Source organism: Polistes canadensis, unplaced genomic scaffold, assembly GCF_001313835.1.
Source record: "Polistes canadensis isolate GaletaPanama2010 unplaced genomic scaffold, ASM131383v1 scaffold_245, whole genome shotgun sequence".
Classification (NCBI taxonomy): domain Eukaryota; kingdom Metazoa; phylum Arthropoda; class Insecta; order Hymenoptera; family Vespidae; genus Polistes; species Polistes canadensis.
The window spans coordinates 83-23,937 of record NW_014569792.1 but is presented as its reverse complement, the minus strand read 5'-3'; the positions used below and the strand labels follow the sequence as shown (position 1 = coordinate 23,937).

The 23,855-nt window shown below is 31.8% G+C and overlaps 2 protein-coding genes across 2 annotated transcripts in view; one reads left to right on the top strand and one right to left on the bottom strand.

The window, feature by feature from the left end:
* Positions 1 to 13,281, top strand: part of LOC106790540 (homeobox protein Nkx-6.1-like) — a 29,755-nt gene extending 16,474 nt beyond the window's left edge. Inside the window, exon 4 of the mRNA XM_014755518.1 lies at positions 13,047 to 13,281. Within this exon, the coding sequence (XP_014611004.1) occupies positions 13,047 to 13,244 (198 nt within the window). The 3' untranslated portion in view covers positions 13,245 to 13,281. The remainder of the gene's footprint in view (positions 1 to 13,046) is intronic.
* A 3,856-nt stretch (positions 13,282 to 17,137) lies between these two features.
* On the bottom strand, positions 17,138 to 23,538 carry LOC106790549 (ubiquitin carboxyl-terminal hydrolase 8-like). Its single transcript, XM_014755531.1, has 12 exons — positions 23,326 to 23,538; positions 22,828 to 23,096; positions 22,367 to 22,713; positions 21,268 to 22,141; positions 20,696 to 20,862; positions 20,464 to 20,599; positions 20,214 to 20,369; positions 18,966 to 19,202; positions 18,716 to 18,820; positions 18,408 to 18,620; positions 17,947 to 18,296; positions 17,138 to 17,868 (listed from the first exon to the last, which is right to left on the bottom strand). Exons 2-12 carry the CDS (start codon positions 23,077 to 23,079, stop codon positions 17,754 to 17,756), a joined length of 2,952 nt encoding a protein of 983 aa, XP_014611017.1. The 5' UTR covers positions 23,080 to 23,096; positions 23,326 to 23,538; the 3' UTR covers positions 17,138 to 17,753.
* Between the last annotated feature and the right edge of the window lie 317 nt (positions 23,539 to 23,855).

Genomic DNA, 23,855 nt, shown 5'->3' with positions numbered 1-23,855 from the left:
TACGTGAAATTGAAAAAATTTCATTTAAAACAATAAAGGTAACATCTATCCACCTATCTAACTAGTAACAAAATTCTCGTAACCACGGTTTATCGATTATCGCAGCTTCCCGGATACAACTACTCTTTAATCCGGAACCGGACCGACATTTATTGCCTACTGGATCACATCCTAAACGATGATAACGCAAGCTTCAGCCTAATTACTGCTTGATTAACGTTTTACTGAACGATACGTTATATGAACGTAACGTAACGTAACCAGAGACTCTTCTGCTTGATTCGAATATTTACTATGTGATCTCTTCCGTTTAAATACGAATTATCCTCGCGTTAGATGATCAACATTATAAACGTTCCTTTTATTTCAACGTATAATTCGTCATCATCAATCGTTATTAAGATCTAAAATCCAATTTTGTAGGACGTCATGCATTCATGCCAAATATTTAAATAAGCATGAATTCGTGAAGGGATTGGTGGACGGTGTGGGTCCTAGATAGCTCAATGGATAAAGAGCAGTCGCCCAAAAAGCGAAAGATCCGTGTTTCGAGTCCCCGGTCTCCAGGCAGTCCCCAACGGGCCCAATTTTTTCACGAATCCTACAAATGGGGGTTCAGTTGGTATGCAGGTTTGCTTTATAACACGCTTCTATGATCATGCAACAATGAGAGAAAAATAATTCATTGAAGATATATCAAAAAGAGGTTAGGTAATAGTAGCGACACTGAGCGGTTGGCTGTGGAACTAGGCAAGAGACCTGAAGTTAGTCGCCATGCAGCGTTCAGGATTATGATGTAAAGACGTGTAAAAAGGATAGATAGTTCAAAAAAGAAGTTTAAAAATGACGGAATATTGCAGGGTCGAATGTTGTTGCAGGGGTGTAGAATATGGGACAAGTACCTTCATTCTAAATACTTAAATAAGTATGAATTCGTGAAGGAATTGGTGAACGGTGGGTCCGAAATAGCTCACTCAGAAAGCGAAAGATCCATAGTTCGAGTTTCCGGTTTTCGGTCAGTCCCAACGAGCCCAATTTTTTCACGAATCCTACAATTTCAATCACGTTCAATTTCATTTGATTTACCTTACTACTTTTAGTATGAGATATATTATTTCAAACCAATACTTTATTGCACTTGATTTCATTTGATTCGATTAAACTATACCAATGATTGGCAAGTGTCAATAGAACCTTAAACCAAGTCAAAAGCTTTTAGGAATGAGAAGATAGAAAAGGGACAATTCCAGTTATTCCCCTACTATTAGAATCTAATACGACAAAGTGAACGTTGTGCATTTGCGAGTTAAAGACCGTGACACCCTTCCTATATAAACCCGTATCGAAACGTCAACCTACGTGTGTGTGTTTCACTCTCTCTGGGTCTGTGTGTGAACATGTAAACGCGTATGTACATGGATACGTGGAAACGAGATGAACTGACAGATAGAGAAATGGACCTTTTCCATTAATTTATCGTTCGATCTTTAACACTGATTCACCCTTGGCTGACGAGTTAGAATAGATAGGAAGGGAGGGATAAAAAAAAAGGGAGAGGATAGGAGTGAAGAAGGGGGTGGGGAAGGGAGGGGCAGCAAAGAGATTGGTGAAAACAACAACAAAAAAAAACAGAAACGCGCGAAACTCGTGGGCGTGGAAGTGAAAATCTGTCGGAAAGAAAAAAAAAAAGGAAGATAAAAAAAAAGCACGATACCGATAAAAAGAAGAGAAGGAAGCATAAATAAAAAAAAAAGAAGAGGAAAAAAAAAAGGTACAAAACGTATACACTTATCATTCATGTGTCGCGCGAACGTGCCGAGAGTAAAATTTATGAAATGTTGTCGCTAGGTATTGGGGATTCAACCGACCGAGATATGATGGGTTATGCTGTAACGTATAAAAAGTAACGATAGAAATGATTCTTGTAAATTGTATAAAAATGTTTTTTGTCCCGTAATAAAGAAGATTTCGATTGTAAATCGATAATATAAACCCCCGATTGAACGGGATGGGATATCCCTTGAAAAAAAAAAAGATACTTAAGAAAACTATTTATTGGTTAGACAAATATATAATAATTATAAATATAATCGATAATGAGATCGTTGTTTAAATAAAAAAATCAGGTTCTTTTAATTTAAATCTAAGAGTAAGAGAAACAGAAACAGATAGAAAGAGAGAGTGAAAAATTACACTCGACAAATGCATACCATCGCAGAGTCAATAAATTCAACGACTTTGGTACGTAAAACGAACTAGCTGAAAAGTAATGTTAAGTGTTCGACTAATTCAAGCGAACAAGTGTAAAAGAAAGGGAAACGAGAGAGAGAGAGAGAAAGAGAGAGAGAAATAGGGATAGAGATAGAGTGAGGGAGATCAGTAGGGATAATACGTGGGGTTGCCGAATGGGTACGAAGGCCTTACAACAAGGGGGTAGATCGGTTACGTCTATTCGTCGATAGCGATACCACTAGTAGTAGTAGTAGTAGTAACAGTAATGTAGTTGTAGTAGTACTACAAGTGAGTGTAGTAGTAGTATAGTAGTAGAAGTAAGAGTAGTAGTAGTAGTAGTAATAGTAAAAGTAATGTAGTAGTAGAAGTAAGAGTGTAGTAGTAGTAGTACTAATAGTAACAGTAATGTAGTAGTAGTAGTAACAGCAGTGTAGTTGTAGTAGTACTACAAGTGAGTGTAGTAGAGTAGTAAAAGTAAGAGTAATAGTAGTAGTAGTAGTAGTAGTATTGATATAATAGTAACACAGTAGTGTAGTGGTAGTAGTATTAATAGTAGTAGTGTAGTAGTATAGTAGTAAAGTGGCGTGGGCTTTTCAACCCTCCCATCCGCGTTGTCCGGCCAGAATGCACGGCTGCAGGCAGGAGGGCGGAGTTGTTTACGGCGGAGTAATCTGCTCGTCGACGGATACCAATATCGATGACGTCAATTAGTACGAGCGAAGGCCTCCTCCTCTACCATCTCCTCCTCCTCCTCCATAACATCCACCACCACCTCCTCCACCTCCTTCTCCTCTACTACCGGGTTTTCCACTACCATGTATCATCATGGTGGTATATGTACGTACGGTAACGCGGCATGGCATGGCACGGCGTGATAAATCACGGCAGCAGACGGTGTTTCCCTTCATTCACCTCAACCCGCGCATATACCCACACCCCTCTTTTCTATGTCTCTTACCCTCTCCCCCCCCACTCTCTATCTTTCTCTCTCTCACTCTCCGTGTATCTCTGTGTCTCTGTCTATCTTTCTACAAATTGGCCCACATATATGTACTTACTTGACTCCATAATGCTTGCTTTATCATCAGTTTTCTCTCTAGTTTTTTTCTTTTGTTTTTTATATTGGTTAAACTGAAATATTCACGGTTAATCGTATGATTGAAACTGATTTAACTAAGGGTAGGAAAAATCTAATATAAGATAATACGTTAATTATTGTATAGAAAGCAATGAATACAATAGTATTTAACGAAAGATAATTGTTTAAGTCATAAAAGGGGAAGTATTTCGAAAATGATTCTGTTCTCTTTTATTTATCATTTTAATTATTTTTATCGCGTATAATAATCGTTGTATTTAATCATCCCGAAGAACAAACCTATTCTTATAGCATTGTATATCCTTCGTTCAATTTCTTGAATTATAATTAGAACGAGATAGTGATAGAGTGAGAGTGGGGTTGAGGGGGAGGGAAAAGTATCAATAAAATTATGAAATTATGAAGACCTGTGCGTAATGATCAATCGACACACACACACAACATCGGGAACACAATAATAATGTTTAACAATTATCGCATTGTTCTTGATAAACGATTCGCGCAAATAGCTTTGGCTCTGATAGGACGAACGCTAAGTTAGGGTTGCAATACTGCAGTCAATGATGACTGCTCTACCGACGACTAATTGCTTTCGGCCAGGAGGAAATTGAAAATAAACGTTCCACGAGTAAAGCTATGTTTCACGTGGTAACAATCCGTTTAGCTGGCTGTGTGTTGTTTCGGGTAAATAAGAATTAAGTAGTACGAGTCAACGATTCGACATACCGTACATTTTACTTCATATTTTCTATACTATACAGATTTTATACAAATTTAATGATCATTGCAACCTGTACGAAAGATATTAGAATAAGAAAATGATTGATAACATTTATCCAAATTGTTACAAGTACAAAAAAAAAAGAAAACCATAATATATAATATGGAACGTCGTTTATTTTGAAAGTTGTTTAAGTCAATTTTTCTGTTCTTTCGTGATAATTAAAAGTTTGCATATTAAGTGTATAAAGGAAATTCTGTTTTTTTATTTCTATGGAAATTAGACTTACACCACAACAAAAAAGAATAATAATGCATAATATATTTCAAAACAATTGGAATAAAAAATCAAAATAAGGATAAAGCATCCTTCCTTTTCCTTGAATTCGCGAGAAAAGATCCTTCGGTTTGTACGAGAGTGTCGTAAAATGTACCACCCCCTTTTTCCCTTAACCTTCTACACCAACATATACAGAACACAGCCCACTACTACCACCACCATGAGCAGCAGCATCAGCACCAGCAGCAAACTCGGCCGTGCCGTGCCGTGCCGTGCCACGTTTTGCCTTGTGAAATTTGATTCCGAAATAAAAATAGAATATTGGGGATAACGCGAATCGGTGAAGCCATTTGATCTTCGAGCGAAAGCCAAATGGGTGGTTCGGAGAGGGTAACGGGGCTGGGTGGGGAAACATATCGATATGGGGAAGCGGTACGAGAACGGAATACAGAGGAGCGCATTATCGCCAACAGCCAACTACCCTCTGCCATTCTCGTGGATCGCATTACTTATTATTTGAAGAAACATTCTGCTCCGAGCACTTTGTAATATTACGGTCCAGAGAGAAAGAGAAAGAGAGAGAGAGAGAGAGAGAGAGAGAATAAGTGAAAGAAAAAGCCAAAGAGAAGATCCGACTTCTTCTTGCCGATTACTTCGTATGCGGATTGATTTATAAAATTATCGTCTTGTCCGGCACATCTCCTACGATTTTATCGCTAAAGTAGATATCTACGATAAAGTAACGTTCATTTTTTCACTTTCTTTTTATCTTTTTTCGTTTTTTTTTTCTTTTTAATACCTTCCCTGAAAAAATGTATCATTAATATTATGTGCCCATAACTATGAAAGTGGTCAAACAAGGATTTGAACAGGTATATTATACATGAAATAGGTAATGATTAGAATATATACGATTGTTATTTGTTAGTATATATTTAAAAATTAAGAATTATGAAAAAACAATTTAAAAACAAATTGAACAAAATTATTTAAAAAAACTTCCCCGATGGAGGATCAAAGAACCCACTAACTAACAGCACGAGAAGCGAGCACGCTACTACTTACGCTAGCGAGCCACTTGATAAATAGTTGCATTTAAGATAATATAAACACATGTATACAAAAAATTCAAAACTTTAAAAGCACTTTTCTCAAAATTGGCTTCGCATTTTGATAAAATACTTTACCACGTTAACACCCTAAAGGTATACTACTAATGTACCAATGCTCGTTAAAATGGCACATAATTTGACGGATTTAAAAAAGAATTTTCACGTCAAATACACGTAACACCCGTATCTGCTGTTCCCGGATAAACGCACCGTATTAACTGTTATTTATTTGCTCATAATCTCGTCCACGTTGGGAAAGACTCGCTTGTCGAAGAGTTCGAAAACGAGATCGAGAATAAACGCATTTGGTTGGCAAGGTATTTAAAAGCTACGTTATATCTATCCCATGCGGCCGAATCGTGTGTGTAGGCCTGTCGCTGCGACACCATATGGCGTAAATGTAAATCCTATACTAAAAAAAAAAAGGTTAAAAAAAAGAGCACATACACACACACACACCGATAGAAAGAGAGAGAGAGAAACCTCAGTATCCGGAACGTTAAGGGGAAAATCACGAAGAAATTAATTGCTTCGCGTGTTTAGTCTCGATATCGGTATGGGTATTTAAAAAAAAAAAACAAAAAAAGAAAGAAAATAAAATGTACGTATCCACTACCCTCGATAGAAGTGAAACTCGTATTATTATGTGGAAAATCAATCAATTGATTGGTATGTAAAGTGAGTGTCAATTAAAATCATATACCATTAGGTTTACTACATAATTGTTAACAAATGAATTAGACAAATTTAGAAAATAATTTCTAGAGAAAATACCCGTACATTAAAATCATACATATTGGTATTTTATTAATATACTTCTAATATTAAACAATTTTGATCTGATTTTTTATAAAAATTGTAAATTCGAAATCATAGCTGGAAGAAAATTTTAAAAACAGGTTTAAACAATACTAAATATTATTACAGCACATTAGAATATTCAACATAGTTCAAATGATTGTTAATTAATCGAAAAAAATGTATATTGTAGTTTAGAAGCACGGTGTATTACTCCGAAGTACTTTCTTCTCCGAAATCAAACAATAAACTGATTCGTTTGTTCTCAATGCAAGTACTTTTATTGAATGTTGTTTATATGACTTTCCAAATATTATTTTTGTTTTATTGTACATAAGTATGTAATAGCATTCGGCAAGTTAATAAAAAGAAGAATCAATAAAAGAATTTGAAGCAACTTTTATAAAGGACAAAGAACTACTAGTCTAACGGTGCATTTCGAAGGGGGACGGTACATTGAACTTATACTCCGTGTTTTTAATACTAAATTTACCGACACTTCGTGCATATCTATTCCTATCGTAAAAAAAACAACCACATATTCTAATATAGAACGAGATTTTAACCAATTGGATAGCCAATTAATTATAAATAAATTAACTTTCATTTGTAAATGTGAATAATGCATAATTTATGCATTTTTTTCGTATTTTTCTTGTTTTTGAAGTTATTTTTTTTTACAAATTACAGAATACGTTCATTTGACAACGCGTGTTACAATGCAACATTCGAACACTTTAATCATCATTTTTGTTAGAAAATTCAAACGTGTCGCATGGTGGGCCGGTTATGTGTTTTTCACAATCTGATCTATGGTATTCGATGAATCGTAAAAAGTGCGAAATTTTTCTACTAGTTATACTGAAGGATTACAAAGAATGCATACATCTATATATACATACGTACACAAGTATACATCCATACATGCATACATATATATAAAAGGGAAAAATTTGGACATAGAATTGAGCTGGAAAAAGGAAATGCTTAATGATGCGTGTCAAAGTTGATCGTTCGCGACATTCACTTGGAACTCTTACGCATCGTTGAATTCGCTTATTATTCAAACAGTATAGTTTCATTGGTCCGTCGATAAATTTTCAGGGCTGAATGCACTTTTTTCTCCTAATACATATAAGACAATAATATTCTGAAACCATCTAAATCGAATAACAGTTATTATTACAATTAATAAAACGTGTTTCTCGATACAATTAGAAAACCCACATAAAATATAAATTATTCACTTATTAATTAAATAAAAAAAATTGTACATCGTTAATTATTCACCAATTGATTTAAATCTCTCATTCAATATAAAAATACATGTTAGTTTTTAAGGTTATAATTCTTTTGGCGCGTTTGGGGATAAATGATGAGAGTGAATTTTTACGATGCGACCGAAAAATCGACACTATGAAGTTGTCGAATATTTATACGATGCGCGCGCAATGCGATTTCAAATTTACGGCATAAAGTCATTTGATATAACTCCCTTATATTATTTGTTGACTGATATCTATATTTTAATATTTTTGACCAGGATCAGTATATATTGAAATTTCTGTTTAAGTTTTAGAGATGCCTAAAACTACTGCAAAAAAATGTAAAGAATAAGGAAAATAAGGAAAGTAAAACAGAAATTAATGCGGAACGTTGTAGGGTGTATATAGACTGCGAAGAAAAATAATTGCACAAGGATATGAATTGTCTGTAAATGAAATTTTCTGTATTCTGTCCAACTTCTAATTTACTTTTCGGCTCAACCTATGTGATTACCGGTACAAATTGAAATAATTTAAATGTTACAGCAAAAAACTAATATTATTTTATCATTTTATCATCTTATTGATAAATTTAGAGTAAGTATTATATTGTCACGCGGAATAATTAGAGTTATTTTTGATGTTAATGTTTTTTTTTGAAGTTATTTTTAAGGTTATTTAGGTTATGTTCGTTCATGTGCATTGTTCTTCTTTTCCACCCTCTCGATTCGCCATATTCCTCAACCCAATTGGCGGGCCAGAGTTGTTTTCCTCTTTTACCCTCCTCCACCACTCCCTTCTCAAGGTTTTTCCTTCCAAACCCTCTTTTCCTCCCCATCCTTTTCCGCACCCTCATTTCCCCATACATCTTTCCCCATCTCGAGTCTTTTCCATCTATATAGTTCTTTCTCTCTCTCTTTCTCATTCTCATTCCGAAAAACCACCCTTTCGACTTTTCTTCCCTTGTTCCTACCCCTACCCCCTGCCCACCCTCTTCCTCCCAATCCTTTGTTACCACCTTCCTACCTGTATGTCCCCATACCTTTACCCTTTCCCTTCCTATCATGAAACATCCCTGTTACTCGTCAAATCTCTCTCTCCCCCTTTTTTTCTTTTTTATTCTTCATTCCACATAACATTCTCTGAACATTCTGACAAGATTTCTTCTTTTCCTCACACATGTGTGTATGTTTACTTAAAATACGAGCTTTCCTCGATGGTGAAGAAGAGGGAGGAGGAGGAGGAGAAGAAAGAATTCGTAAACAAGATTTGTACAATATTACATTGTCTATATTAGGATGAAACTAAATTTCGTGCATTTTTGTAATTAACCCTTAACAGTTCGGAAGTATTTCAAATTTATTTCCCACAAGGTCTCATGCTAGTTTTCATAAGAAGAGAAATAATTCGTAAAATATAATACATTGTATGAACAAATGTTTTCCCCCGCATAGTTAAACAAAATTAGGGGACAAATGATTATAATGGTGAAGAAAATCTTTTTTTTTTAATGTACTTTTTTAATGAGATATCAAGATCATCGTTATTTTTTGTAAATGGAATGCTTAATTTTTTTTTTTCTGGATTCTTATAAAACGTCAAATTCTGCATAAAAAACTATGATACTATGTAGGGCCTAAAATGAATAATTATTATGATAACTCAGTAAGTAAAAATGTCATCAGAGATTGCAATGCTATAAATTGTACAACTTTGCTATTTCTTTGAAAAATTTTGGTAAATAGTTTTTATACTAAAAGTGAATAGATTTTAATGAAACTTATATTAAACTTAAATACACTCTTTTGTCTACGCGATCTAATACGTACGGAAAACCTTTTCACAACCATTTTGTTTTTTTTCTACATCCTGACTCACGAGACTCGCGCTTGTTCTGATTCTGGGTACACGTTTCTAATCTTTCACAACGATAAATTGTTCGTCAATATCAACGAGAGATCAGATGCTATCGGTATTATCTGTTAGAGGGAGGGTGCCAGACAGCCCACGGAAATCAGTACCTCAACCCCTCAAGCCCTTTTAAGGGCTTTGCGCCGTTATAAATGCGGTTTTGTGTCTACGTTTACAGGACAAAGTAATGGGCTTAGATAATCCTGATTTAATAAATCGAACAGTTGTGAGCCAACACACATAACGTGCAAGCGAGTGAAGGGATAGGTGGGGAGGGGTTAGGGGGAAGGGGGTAGAACTTTCGTCCTCCCTTTCGTCCGCCTCCGCTTACAGCAACGTGTGCGTGACTAATGCGTTCAAAAACAAGATGGATGATCCATTGGGAAGGCCTTTTTTTTGCATTTACATTTTGACACGATGATATCTTTCGCAATAGGAGGATTTAACATTCTCGTGAAACACACTATCTCTATATGGGATTTAATACTTCTGTCTTTCTTTCTTTTATATTACTTGTGTATGTGTATGTATATATTTGATTATTTTTAGATAATAATATTTCACACATAAATATTCAACGTTTTTTACGTAATTTTAGAATACCATTCGATTACGTTAGACGATTTATTCTTACGTTTAAAACAAACACAGAACAAAATTTATTCACTTAGGTCGGACATAACAAAATCAGTAAATTTTCTTGAAGAATTTACAAAATACAATATTATAATAAATCTATATATATATATATATATATACGTAAGGAAAAGTGTAATACGTTAAATCTGTCATTGTCATTCACCCTCATTTGACTCGTAGATCCTCGAATGGGTCAAAAGCTTGCGGCCATAAGACTTACACGAGTCGTTTGTAGGTTTCCTTCTCTCAAAAGGGGATGTTGTTCGGTAGAAAGATAGATAGATATATAGAAAGAGAGAGAGAATGCTTTGATATATTATTTTACTCATAGAAAACTCTCTTCACAGACGGTCCCAACGTGCTTCATTCGTTCGTTCGTTCGTTCATTCTTCCTCTTAACTAAACATATGAATGAGTTCTTTGCTCTTTGTGAAGAAACATTCCAACGTAATGACGCGCTTAGTATAACAATAAAGTAACGATTAATGATACCTTCGAATATATATATGTATATGTATGTATACCTACAGGAACACTCGTCATCTTTCTTTTAAATAAACAACGTTGCATTACCATTTTATTTTGTTTTCCTAAGAAAAATACAAAAAAACTAGAAAATTGAAAGATCTGTCTCTTTTTATTATTATTATTATTTTTTAATAAATTGAAGAATTCGATAAGAGTATCATAAAATCGTTACACGTTCTAAGTTCATTACGATAAATATTTTCTCGGTGCACGTGCCGTTTCGTACTACTACCCCTCGAATGGTCCGTGTCACTTGTCCCTTTTCGATTTTATTTCTCGACCCCCTCTTATAATAGCGTGAAACCGTTACCCCATAGAGTTCGTATCGTTTAAGAGAAACTGAGAAAGATAATGTGTGTCTGTGACTTGTATTTAACACGAGTATCGTTTACGGTGAAGGGCTATAACTTGATTTTCCTATCAATTTGAAGGATCTAATTGAACCAAAAATCTTCAACATCGTGTTACACCCTTTTCACAACAACAAAACATATATACATATATATATACTCGATAGTATATATATTAATCAATAATTACATTATCTTGTTAATAAAAGGGTAACCATAAGGCGTCTAAACAAAAATATACGATGAAATTTCAACCAGTCGAAAGTTTTATTTTTTACACACCACCATCAATCCCTCCTGACTATATCTACTCAATAATAAAGATTATTTTTCGAAAAATAATCTTTAAAAAAAAGTGTAACCATAAAATACAAAAAGTATAGAAATAAGAAATATCAACCGGTTCGAAGGGGCATTTTCCTTTATTTTTTTTGTTTTACAACTCCACCATAGCAGGATCAATCCCTGCTGACTATCCTTTCTTCCTTGATCCCCTCCCCTTTCCCCCTTTACCTCTTCCTACTCAACGTTATCTTAATTTCTCGAGTGTTTTAATTTTCATCCGAACAGCTATTAACTTTTACGGTGGGCCGTTTACTTTTTAATTCGTTTACCGCTTCCTGCACGCAGCCAGGCAAGCAGGGAAGTCAGGAAAGAAGGCAAACAGGCAGACAGGAAGAAAGGAAGGAAGGAACACAAGCAAGCAGGATGCGCTTATATCTTTAATTTAAGCTCTCGACTTGGCGGCCATTGAACAAGCGTGCGGATTGGCGGGTGGTGGTGGTGGTGGTGGTGGTGTAGGAGGAAGAGGGTGAACTTCCTAATGGTAGTGGTGGTAGTGATGGTGGTGGTGGTGGTGGTAGAGTTGGATGGTGGTGGAAGAAGAGTATGAGGAGGAGAGAGTTTAGTGGGGTTCTACGCTGTGGTGGCATGGATCGGGGGTGGTTTGTGGGTGCAATCGGTACGGTCCCTACCTCCCCGTTACTCCCCTGACACCCGTTACGTTAATTAAATACATTGTTGCGGGGACAGAGACTCCTACTATGTATTTCGAGCTTTATAGGTGCAGAGGGGCACCTTAAGTTAGCACCGCTTGCTTCCGGCGAACCATTCCTGGAATTTTCCCTTATACCTTTCACCCACCCCTCACACCCCCGCCCCACCACCATAGCTATCTTCTTTCTCTCTTTTTTCCCACTTCCCTTCAATGTTTTCTCTTTTCCTTTTTTTAAATACTGCTACCATGATTGTCCGCTTAAGTCTAAACTCGACACTAATTACTCTCTCTCTCTCTTTCTCTTTTTCTCTTTTCAGCTATATAATCCGCTTATTTGTTTTCCCTTTTCTTTTTTTTATCCTTTTTCTTCTTACTTAACAAAGAATCGGTCAAATTCGTCTTTAGTACTCGACACAATTCGACTCGAACATTCATTTTCTCGATTGATCATTATTCCACCTAAATGTAACTACCGTTTTTACGATCTTTTTACTATCCTATTGGGTTTATATTGCCTTTCGAATTCGTTCACCAAATTCTTTAGGATAGTCTCGTTAAAAAGTATATATATCAATAATCCTCGTAGGGGAAATATTAATTCATGGAAAAAGAAAGAACAAAATGTTATATTAATATTAGGTTGGTGCATATGAAATGTCGAATTTTCTTTACATGTGAACGTTTGTTCTCCTGTTTTCGTCATTTTTGTAATTCTGGCATAATTTTGTTTATGATCGTACTGTCCATTGCCTGAGTCACATTTCAACAAAACAAATTTTCTCAAAAGTGTTCAATTTTGTAATTTTTGAAAAATTTTGTGAGGATATGAATTCAACCGATATTCATAACATAATTTTTATATATGAGTATAAACTTGGTAATAATGCTGCATAATTTGCACACAATATAAACCAGACGTTTGGGGAGAATACTGTTAACGATCGGAAAGTGCATCGTTGCTTTGAAAAACTTCGGTCTCCTGAATTTTCGGTCTCCTGAATTTTCGGTCTCCTGAATTTAAAATATAATGTATCTCTCTCTTGAGAAAAAAATATAATCAGTATCTAAATAATGTTATAATCTAATTCTACGTTATCTATTTTGTATGATTTCAGGTATGGTTTCAAAATAGAAGGACAAAATGGCGTAAGAAGAACGCCGCTGAAATGGCGACGGCTAAAAGACGTCAGGAGGAAGTTGAGGGTATAGTTGCAGAGGGTGAGGATGGTTGCAGCGATGCCGAAACTGATGGTACCAGCGAAACGGCAGCGAAAAGGTTGAGAAGGGAACTCGAACAGCAATACAGGCATTGAAAGATGTTAGAAATAAGGAACGGAGAGGTTAGGTGAATAAAAGAACAAAGAAAATGGCGGAGTTATGGTAGAAAAGAAGATGAAATAAGATGAGAAGAGAAGAGAAGAGAGGCGTGGCTAAACGAAGATAAGGAAGAAAGAGAGAAAGAAAGAAAGAGAGAGAGAGAGAGAAAGAAAAATAGACAGACATATATATATATATATATATAGAGAGAGAGAGAGAGAGAGAGAGAGAGAGAAAACTGATATCTTTGATGTGAATGAATGAGAAAAAGAAAGGAGACTAGGAAAATCCTTTTGTCGCGGATTTACTTCCTCTTGGAGTGATGTAACGAGAGTTCTACTAATATATACATATAAGTATATATAGTACATATATACATGTGTGACTCTGTTGTGTGTATGTGAGAAGTTTGAGTATTTCGCAGTGTGTGTATGTGTGTGTATGTGTGGTAATATCTTCTCTCTATTCTTCCTCCCTCGTCCTCGAGGTGCTTCGTTGGTTCACTACTAGCGTGACTGAATTACGAGATTCCGGGTTATAGGACGAGAAAAAAATCGATGCTTTTCGGTAGAAAAAGACAAAGGGAAAAAAAAGATTTTTCCTCGAAGATCACTCCTCGTATCGGTGAAATTATTCTAATCGATTCATTAATGAAAATCTTTAACGTTTGATTATTTCATATATTGTTTTGTTTCTTTTTTGTTTTATGTGAGATTGAAATTATTATTATTATTATTATTATTACATTGGAACTGTGTGTTAAGAGAAACGTAAAGATATGAAACAGAAATAATGAATTAAACAAATTCATTTAAATGATGAATTTTTTCCATTTGTATTTAATTAAAATAAATAATAAAACGATGTGTAATGAATTGATTTATAATAACAAAAGGGAAAAGATAATATATTATAATGTATTTAACTACCATGAAAAAATCAGCCTTTATATTATTATTGCCTAAAAAAATAATCACGAATCAATTCGAATGAATTTTATGATCAATTGAATTCATTTCATTTACTTTAAGTATATCAAATTTATGACAATGACACGGATCTCAAGAAAAATTAACGTTACTTTTTCTACGAAGAGTCGTCGACGCGTGAGAACGAAACGAAACGATACGAAATATTGTAAAACGAATTGGTTTTAAATGTATCGTAAACTAGATCATCAACGCAAGCGAAAGTTCGGACAAGAATCAGACTTTTGTATATTTCTGTAGATACGATAAACGTGAATGTGATATTTAACGTATTTAATACGACTTCGATATACATAGTTAGGTGGATAGGTAATTATTAATTAGAATTTAAACGATAAGATCAAATAAATAAAGAAAGAATAAGAAAGATAACGTTGCACGTAGTGTACGTTTGAAGAGAAGATACGCAAAGAAAAAGAAAGAAAAAGAAAAAGAAAAAGAAAAAGAAAGAGAGAGAGAGAGAGAGAGAGAGAGAGAGAGAGAGAGAGAGAGAAGGAAAGATTGATGAGGGAAAATAAATGAAAAATATATATGTATACATAAACTCTCTCTCTGTGCGCATCCGCTGCAATAAACAAAAGCGAATACAATTTCAACATCCTAGTCTATAAGTTTATCGGCTATCGATTATTTAACAATTACTGTACAGTATTAGATAAATTATTGTTAATTAACGGTAGAGACAATCTGTATAAAATGTGAAAGAAGGGGGTCAGGGGGGAGGGGGGTAAAAGCATTGTATAAATTATACATACGTGTTATCTACCGCTTGTGTATTATATTCTCCAATTTAATAAATGGCCTATACATTATGATAATTGTACTATCGTATTCGCGTATCTCTGGCAGCATTAGCCTTTCTACCTCTGTTTGTATCGCATAAAGTTAACACGATCTATCATTAAGCATACGCGTCGTGTGCCTCCTGTATGCAATTATTTGTCGATCAACAAAATACAGCTTCTTAATCGTCTATCTTGTTGTATTAGTGTATATCTATTGTTGTTGTTCTCATAAAACAGCCGTGACCTCTTTTCTTTTTTTTCTAAACCAATCACCAATTATTGAAAATTATTACAAAAGAATTCATGTTGCTTTTTTGTTTTCTTTTTTTCAAATAATTTATTCATTAAGCTTTCACTGAAATTTTTTTTCTTTTAATCGTAGTAATAATATATATCTTATTTTTCTACATTCGCAATCTCGTTGCATTTGATCTACTAAGATTTAAAGGTAAGTATTATATATATATATAGATAATAATAAAAGATTAAGATCTAGATCGAGAATATATCCGTATCCTTTATTATCACATCATTCTTATAAATCCATCCTCAATAGAAACGAGGATATGTCATTCTCATTCTTCCCCCGAGTATGCACTCGGATATCTCTTATATGGAGAACTCTCGGATATCCTGGCGCAATTAAATTAGAAATAATTTCAGCCAGGTCTCAGAACGATATAAAGTGAAAAGGAATAGCTCGTAAACAGAGAGTAGACATTTTTACGAGCGTTATTGATTTCGAATAACTAACGGTGATTAATGTTACGAGAGTTTCTACGACTCGTAAAGTTAGCATACGTATATATATATATATATATATAGGGGTAGGTGGTGGTGGAATGGTGGGAGGGAGGAGATTTGCCGATCCTTAGATTTTCTTTCTCTCTCTTTCTCCCCCTTTCCTTTTTTTTCTTCTCTAATTTTTGTTCTTTTTCTCTTCCCTTATATTATAACTTTGATTTCCTTACGACGATCGCATTCGATGAAAAATCTCAAAGCATTGACATCGTGAATTTATTGTTGTGTTAAGCCGTTAATATTTGCACTAAAAAAAAAAAAAAGGGGGGCTTTAAATCAACGAGAAATATTCTAATTGGAATATGAAAAAAGTTGGCAAGAGGTTCGAGCTGTTCCTGTGACGAAGGAGGGTGCCAGCAGAAAAGGGAGAACAAACCCGGGCAATTCAGTTTCCTGTCTCCTGTATTAAAGGATAAAATATAAATTGTCTTAACGAGAGTTACGCTAAGAAGAACGGTAAAAAGTTTTTGATTAAGGCATTTACAAGGGGATCTATATCGAAATACACGTTAGCAATGTTATTAACGCTATCTGCCCATTTCTATTATTTTATTACTACGTCTTTTCATGCCTTTTTTTTTCTAATGATAATATATAAAACGAGACTTTTAATTATAAACTAAATGAAACATACATAATCAGAGATAAAGTGCAAACGTCACATTAAATACATCTGATCTTTCGTTCATTTGCTATTCTATACATATATATATATGATTGCTGTGTATAATAATTATATATTTTCAAGAATATTATATTTTATAATAATACATAATCCTATTAGGAACTAAATATAATTTAATTATATCATATTTTAATATTATTCTAAAGATTGTTCACTTTCAATCATTGTGTATACATTGCTGCAAAATAATACTTTATTAAGTCATTATATTTTCTATATATATATATATATATATGAATAAAATAGTTTACAGCAACATTTAATATTAAGGAAAATAGGCAGTTTGCAAATTATGCATTAACTAAACATTATTTTTAGTGCAATCGTAAAAAAACATTCATTTTTAACATTCTTCTTTCAAGCTAGCACTATACTATTATATCAAATATATTATCAAATTATATATATATATAATTTATATTCAAAAACATAATTATCATTTTTCTATATGTTCGTTTTATTTTATCAGGGCACTAATATTTTCACCGTCGTTAATTAACTTTTGTATCTTAATACTTGCATGCATACTAATATGAAAATTTAATATTACGAACACAAAACAAAAATAAAACAATGATTATTAATTTATATTATATAAATACTGTGTGTGTATGTGTGTGTGTGTGTAATATAATCCACTTATATTTTTCAAACTCTCTCTCTCTCTCCCTCGAGCGCAATAAAATTAATAAATTATTTTTTCGCAATTAACATGTTCCGTGCCATGCCATTTTTGCTTGACTCTTCATTCAAATCATTTGATGTTTTGACACATAAAATATGTCAGCATGTACCACCGGTGATAAACAAAAACTAAATGGAAAGTTTTATATGTACCATTGGTGGTACACATGGCACAAAACGATTCAAGCCAAAGATCCAAAAAAATACTTTCTTAAATATGCAACAATATAAAGATCCACCGCTACATAATATTGCATTCTTGGATCTATACTTATCACAATATAAAATAATTACAATATATTTTTTGTCACTACTTATTTACATATTTATAACTCCAGCACCACTAAAGCTTTTTTTTACGTTCTTGCAAAATGATATAAGCTTGTTCGCAAAGATCTTTTTGTAAATACATACCATATATATATATATATATAAAATTTCATCTGTTTTTTAACTTATCATATAAAATAAAACTTTACATAACTAAAAGACATTTCTTTTTTTCAAATAAAAGAAAGCAAAAAGCGAAACTTTTTGTACAACTAATTTCCTATCCTTATACTAAATATATGTATTCGATAAGGATGTATAAAAAAGTAAATAGGCACTATTATTCTGAGATTTTACTTGACTCGGTGATACTTCTGTCACAGTTTGATCGTCGTATTTATACCATCTAAAAAACCAAAAGACAAATAATCAAAATCTCCAACATATCTAAGAACAAGAATACAAATCATCTTTTAAAACTTACTTATTTTGAATACTATTTTTGCAAAATGCAGTATAATGACCACCTTCCATTGTTCCATAATGATTGGACATGGCATATAAATTATAAGTACAAAAGCGTGCATTGTTTATAGGTGCATCATGGTCCGTAATAAGATATGGTTTTAAATTAAATTCTTTTAATGGAAAATCAACCGTAGTATTTCTTTTCTCAAGCCATCCACCGCTTTCAGCGAAACGATTTAAGTGTATCACAATGATAGGTGCAAGTTTTATAAAGTCAAACTTTTTTGTTGCTTCACGTGGTGCTTGACATTTAGGACATTTCCACCCAACTACTTTCTGTCCTGTTACAAATCTTTGTATGCAATCCTAGAAATATGAAATCGAATTAAAAAAAAATATATTATATAAAAATACTATCCGAAACACTTAGTTAAAAAATATAAGTATTGTTTTTGCTTTGTTATATTTTAATCTTACATCCAATGTACACCTATTTGTATGTGGTAATGACATAGTCAAGCTATTAAAAGTCTCATACGTTGTGCTATCTTTTTGACATGAACTACAAGTAATAGTCGACCTTAATTGTCCAAAAAATAATTCAGAAATAATTGATTCTTGAGAATCCATAGCTTTATCCCATTCTTTTTCAGCAGTTGTGATTTTATTATTAATTTGTATTTTTATTTTCTGTAAATGAAAGGTAGATTGATTTACAATTAGTATGCTTCATAAATATATATTTCCTAGGATACTCTTAAAACATATTTTATTTACAATATTACCTTTTTAAGTTCGCTATGCATCCAATCTAAAAGGAATGTTAAAAATTCATGAGAATCCTGTTGTTCGTAACTATTAAATTGAACTTTATATTGTCCAATAGCAGCCTATCACAAAACAAATTTCATTGTTAATATTATTATATTAATTCATTCTAATTGACTATCGAATATTGTAAAATAAATATTTTTGTTGCAATTATTTATAAATTTAAATTAATATTTATAATGGACAAATTTTAAAGAAAAATACCTTAAGACAATGTGGAGATATTCTTTTATATTGTCCCGTCCAAAGTGCTTTTATTACTTCAGCAACATTTGTTACTACTTGAGTTTGTGAAATGTTCTCATTATTTCTATTTAAATCGTCAGCATATAAATTATCGATAAAATATGTTGATAACTTTGGTGTATTACTTAGGCACTGTATGATACTATTCATATAACAAGAATTACCTAAATTCTTTAGACCAGTTATACCTGGATGCTATTAAAAGAAAAAATAATAATATAAATATACATATATATATTTATATNATAAAACATTTAAATAGATCATAATAATGCACTAATTGAAATCAAGTGTTATACAAAATACTGTAATATATACTTGTCGTTTCAAACAATATACTTACTTTTTTAAAATAACTAACAATTTGTTGTGGATTGAATTTTGCATGCAAATAAACCATTATTGTAACATTTTCCCTTTATGCAAAACACTATACATTAGTGCGCGCAAATGTAAACAATTTATATTATTTAAAACACATGATAATAATTGTCCAATCCATTAATATCATTAAATTCAATTTTGAAAAAGTAAGAAATTATTAAGAACAACAGTACATATTTGAACACTGTCACGTGTATAACTGATAACCGGCGTGAACGAACAGATTGGATTGAGAAACCCCACACGTATTTATATATATATACATACATATTTGTAGATAGATCGATTCTTTATTATATATATATGTATAAAAAACATTATATACTTGATCAAGTAACTTTTACTATATATTATGCATATATATTTATAAATGCAATATAAAGATATATAATGAAATATATAGTCAGAACTGTTATTCTTCTCTGCCACCATATAAACGTATTTACGTGAATAAAAAAGACAGAAAGGGATAGAAAGCGTGCGTGTGAGAAAAGAAAAATACTTCGACAGACTTCATTGTAATCAGATAATTGCTTAGGACGCTTAGAATTTAGTTATATTTAAAACGTGACTTCACTTGAATCCTTTTATCGTATAAACATCAAACGTCATAGTGTTTATATAATAGTTTTCATAAACTATAGCAATACAATTTAAAAAAAAAGAAAAAGAAATCACATACCTTACAATTGTTTATATTAAAAATGATATATTAAAATGTATTCGCATTGAAATTGTAAAGCAAGCTGCATATAAATTGTATTAACAAGCATAAAAAAAAAGCTTTTATTTTTTTTCTAATATTATTAATAAAGTACTTACTACATTCCCATGAATAGGAGTCAATTTTTCTTCAAGACTTCCCCAATTAAATCGTTGAATTCTATTAATCTCATTATTAAAACAACTATGTTGGTATTGTGAAGAAATTTGTGGTTTAGAAGATCTGTCTACTTCCGGTGCCTTATGATCTCTCATCTACATCAAATATAGATGATACAAATTTAATATAAAAACTAAGAATAATGCACAAATATCGGATCATAATATATGTCATAAATATATAACTTACTTGCATTAAATTTGGACTAGAATGTGAACGTTCTAAACCACTACTGATAGAACTATCAGTTTTAAGAGGTTCCATATGAACATCTTTGTCATTTTGTTTAATGAATACATCTTTATGATCTTTTTCTATAGATCTTCTATTAATAATAAAGAAAATGTTTAATAAGATATTAGAATAATAATGATAATAGATAAGAAATGATTGTATATATGTAAAATATTTGTATGATTACTCATGCAATCGTTTTCGATGTCCACTAATATCTTTCAAACGTTGTCGTACTTTATGAAGATCAAAATCAAGCTTGCGTTTCTCTTCTTGATCTTCATTAGAATATTGAATTGTACCTACTTCCTTATATTTGCTTAACTCTTTCTTATTTTTATTATGAGCTGTTTGCTACAACATAAAAATATACAATTTAAATAGAGAATATATGGTACTAAATACATAATTCTTCATTTATCCCTTTTGACACGGTTATGTTGTTCGCAAGTATACTTCTACTGTATAAATACTTGTATTGCAAATATGGGTCAGGTACGACACGATTATAAATTTTATCGTGAAGTAGATTAAGATTGGAATATTACAATGTAACGCATTTTAAAATATTTAAATTTAAAAAATTGTAAGTATTTATTGGTGACTATGGTCACAGATAGAATATAGTGAATCTATAATATTTGATGAGTTTAATCATAGTATACAGCAAGTATCATAATGGGTGACTATAATCACGAATAATATTGAAAGAGTTAATATGGAATTTATAAATAAAAATATATATATATATGTTCTTACCAATATGTCAAGTTCAGAATTCATTGATTCCAAATCTGTATGTATCGTTGTATCTTCCTTAAAACTCTTATTTTGATTATACAGAGTAGTTTCTGTATCGTAAATCTTTTGTTCTAACTTTTCCATTTTTCTACCAGATTCATTTAACTCTTTCATCAAACGTAATACTTCTTTTGAATTAGGATCAGATGTTTTCAATGAAGTAGGTTTATTACTTCTATCAATAATTGGTTTAGTTACTGTATTATGTTGTAATAACTTAGTAGGACTATTTTTTTCTCGATTTATGATTTCATCATAAGCAGACTTATTATAAATGCTAGTAGTTTTTCCAGATGGTGAATGGATAGACAAATTAATGTTATTATTGGACAATGTTGAAAATATTGAAGTGCTATTTATTTTAGTTTCAAAATTGTTAAGTAATTGTTTGTCGTCCAAAAGATTTTGCATATTGACCTTATCTTGTATAATATTAGATTTAATTTGAGATTGTTTTTTAATAGTATTTTCGTCATCTTTATCCGTTAATATAGGATAACTATCTAACACTAAATCCTCCATAATATCATTATCCACATCATCGGACTGAGAAATGGAAATTTTAGGATTCGTTGTACATGCAGGATATCTCGATAACCATTCGTTATAACCACCATCCAATATTACTATCCTTTTATATTTATTACTTGGATCCCAATTTAGTAGCGTCTCTTTAAATATATTTATAGGACTAGAAGATAATAATGACTCTTTCTTAGTTTTCCAATCAAGTAAAACTAATGTATCCACATATCGTGATCCTCGATTACGAAAGAGTATTTTGGATTCGGTATGTTTTGCAAGATTCTTTTCATAAAGACTTGCTGTTTTACTAAAACATAATACAAATACAGCTTTATATTATTCTTTTAAATATAACAATTTTATTTAATACATTTGCTACCGTGCCAAGGAAAAAAGATTTCAATTACAACCTAGAACTTATTTGTCATGCTGACAATCACAAATATGATGCTGAACTTTCAATGGAAATTGATGCATCACAGATATATGATATGGTAGCGAGCATATTAATTTAAAATAATTTTAAACTCACCCTATAATAATTTCATTTTCTGGAATGTTTATACATTTAGGTGTATCTATTTGTGACATTTCATAATCGTTTCGTAGTCTAACATCAATTATTAAAAATCTTAAATCTTCTTTTAGCATTATTTTATGTAACTGATTACAAGATATAAATTCTTCTGTTTCTGTATTCAACGGATCATCTGTTGGTGTTTCTGGAAACTCCAATGGTATGTCATTAGAAGGAACAATATTTAAATCCATTTGATCTATGGTATCCTCTCTATTCAAGAATGCTTTTTTTAATTTTTTATTATGTTCCGCTTTTAATTGCTCCGTTAAGCTTTTTATTATTTGTTCAACATTTTTCATCTATAATAAATATAATAATATATTTAGATTAATCGTTTTTATTTTCCTTAACTATATACTTGAAATATATTACTTTAAAATAAATCAAATAAAAGTAAATATATGTCATCGAACCTGATCAGCATTGTTCTTCCGTGTATCGAACTTCATATCCTTACTTTTTACCCACTTCATACCGTTTAACCATCTTGTTAAAAATATAAATGCTGTAGCTTTATCTCCTTCTTCTAAACTATCTTGAGCTTTCTTATACATCTGAGGAAGCCTTGTATATATAGCGGAAAGGCTCTTCCCTGCATAGTTAACGTATGCTTTTTCTTTTAATTGTTCAAAACTGTTATATTGTGAATTTAATGTTTTAGACATGATTGACGTTTCTTTTTCTGTAATATATATATAAAGATATATATAATATACGGATTAGTAAATATACTGATTGATTGATTTTATAACCAACAAAATTAGGAGTAATCAAGATAGATGGTTAAAAATAAATTATAACCTCTAATCTAAAGGAAATTCATTGAAATATTATGTTGTCAGTAAACTAAAAATATATATAATTAATGTTATTAATAATTATTAATTATATTGACAGAGTATACTACTTACGTCAAAGACAAAAATTACACGTTGTAAATTATAACTTAATAGAGTAACACGCATATGAATGCATGTAACGGTTTCCTTACTTGCATCTATATATATTATAAAACATTTATGCTAATAACATTAATCTATTTTATATTATAATTCACTTTGCACCAGTTTTCAAAATAGTAATGCACGAATAATACTTTTGTTAGAACTGTCACATTGTACGTACTAACATACACGAACTATATTGCATCTATAGAGTGGACAAAAATTTCAAATATATACAGATGCCGCGAATCTGTTTTACCGACAGAGATAAAATAAAAGGGATATTGATCAAACAATAAAAAAAGTCTTACAAATAGATATTTTCATTAATTAAACATTTTGTTAGGAAACATTAAAAAACATTTGGGAAAATCTCCAAAAATATATAAAGATAAATTGTAAGAAAAATGAAAAAAAATTTTGAAAACAGATAGAAACAAACTTACCACTGTAAGTATAAAAAATATTGACGAGAACGTTCCAAAGAAATGAAAGCA

What these genes read in the sequence shown, in the direction of transcription:
- LOC106790549 (XM_014755531.1), bottom strand. Translation starts at nt 23,079, where the DNA reads ATGTCTAAAACATTAAATTCACAATATAACAGTTTTGAACAATTAAAA. An exon ending in ATTCTGAACTTGACATATTG is followed by an intron (nt 20,863 to 21,267) that starts GTAAGAACATAT and finishes TTTATGTTGTAG; the next exon opens with CAAACAGCTCATAATAAAAA. An exon ending in CTCCTATTCATGGGAATGTA is followed by an intron (nt 19,203 to 20,213) that starts GTAAGTACTTTA and finishes TTCTTTTAATAG; the next exon opens with CATCCAGGTATAACTGGTCT.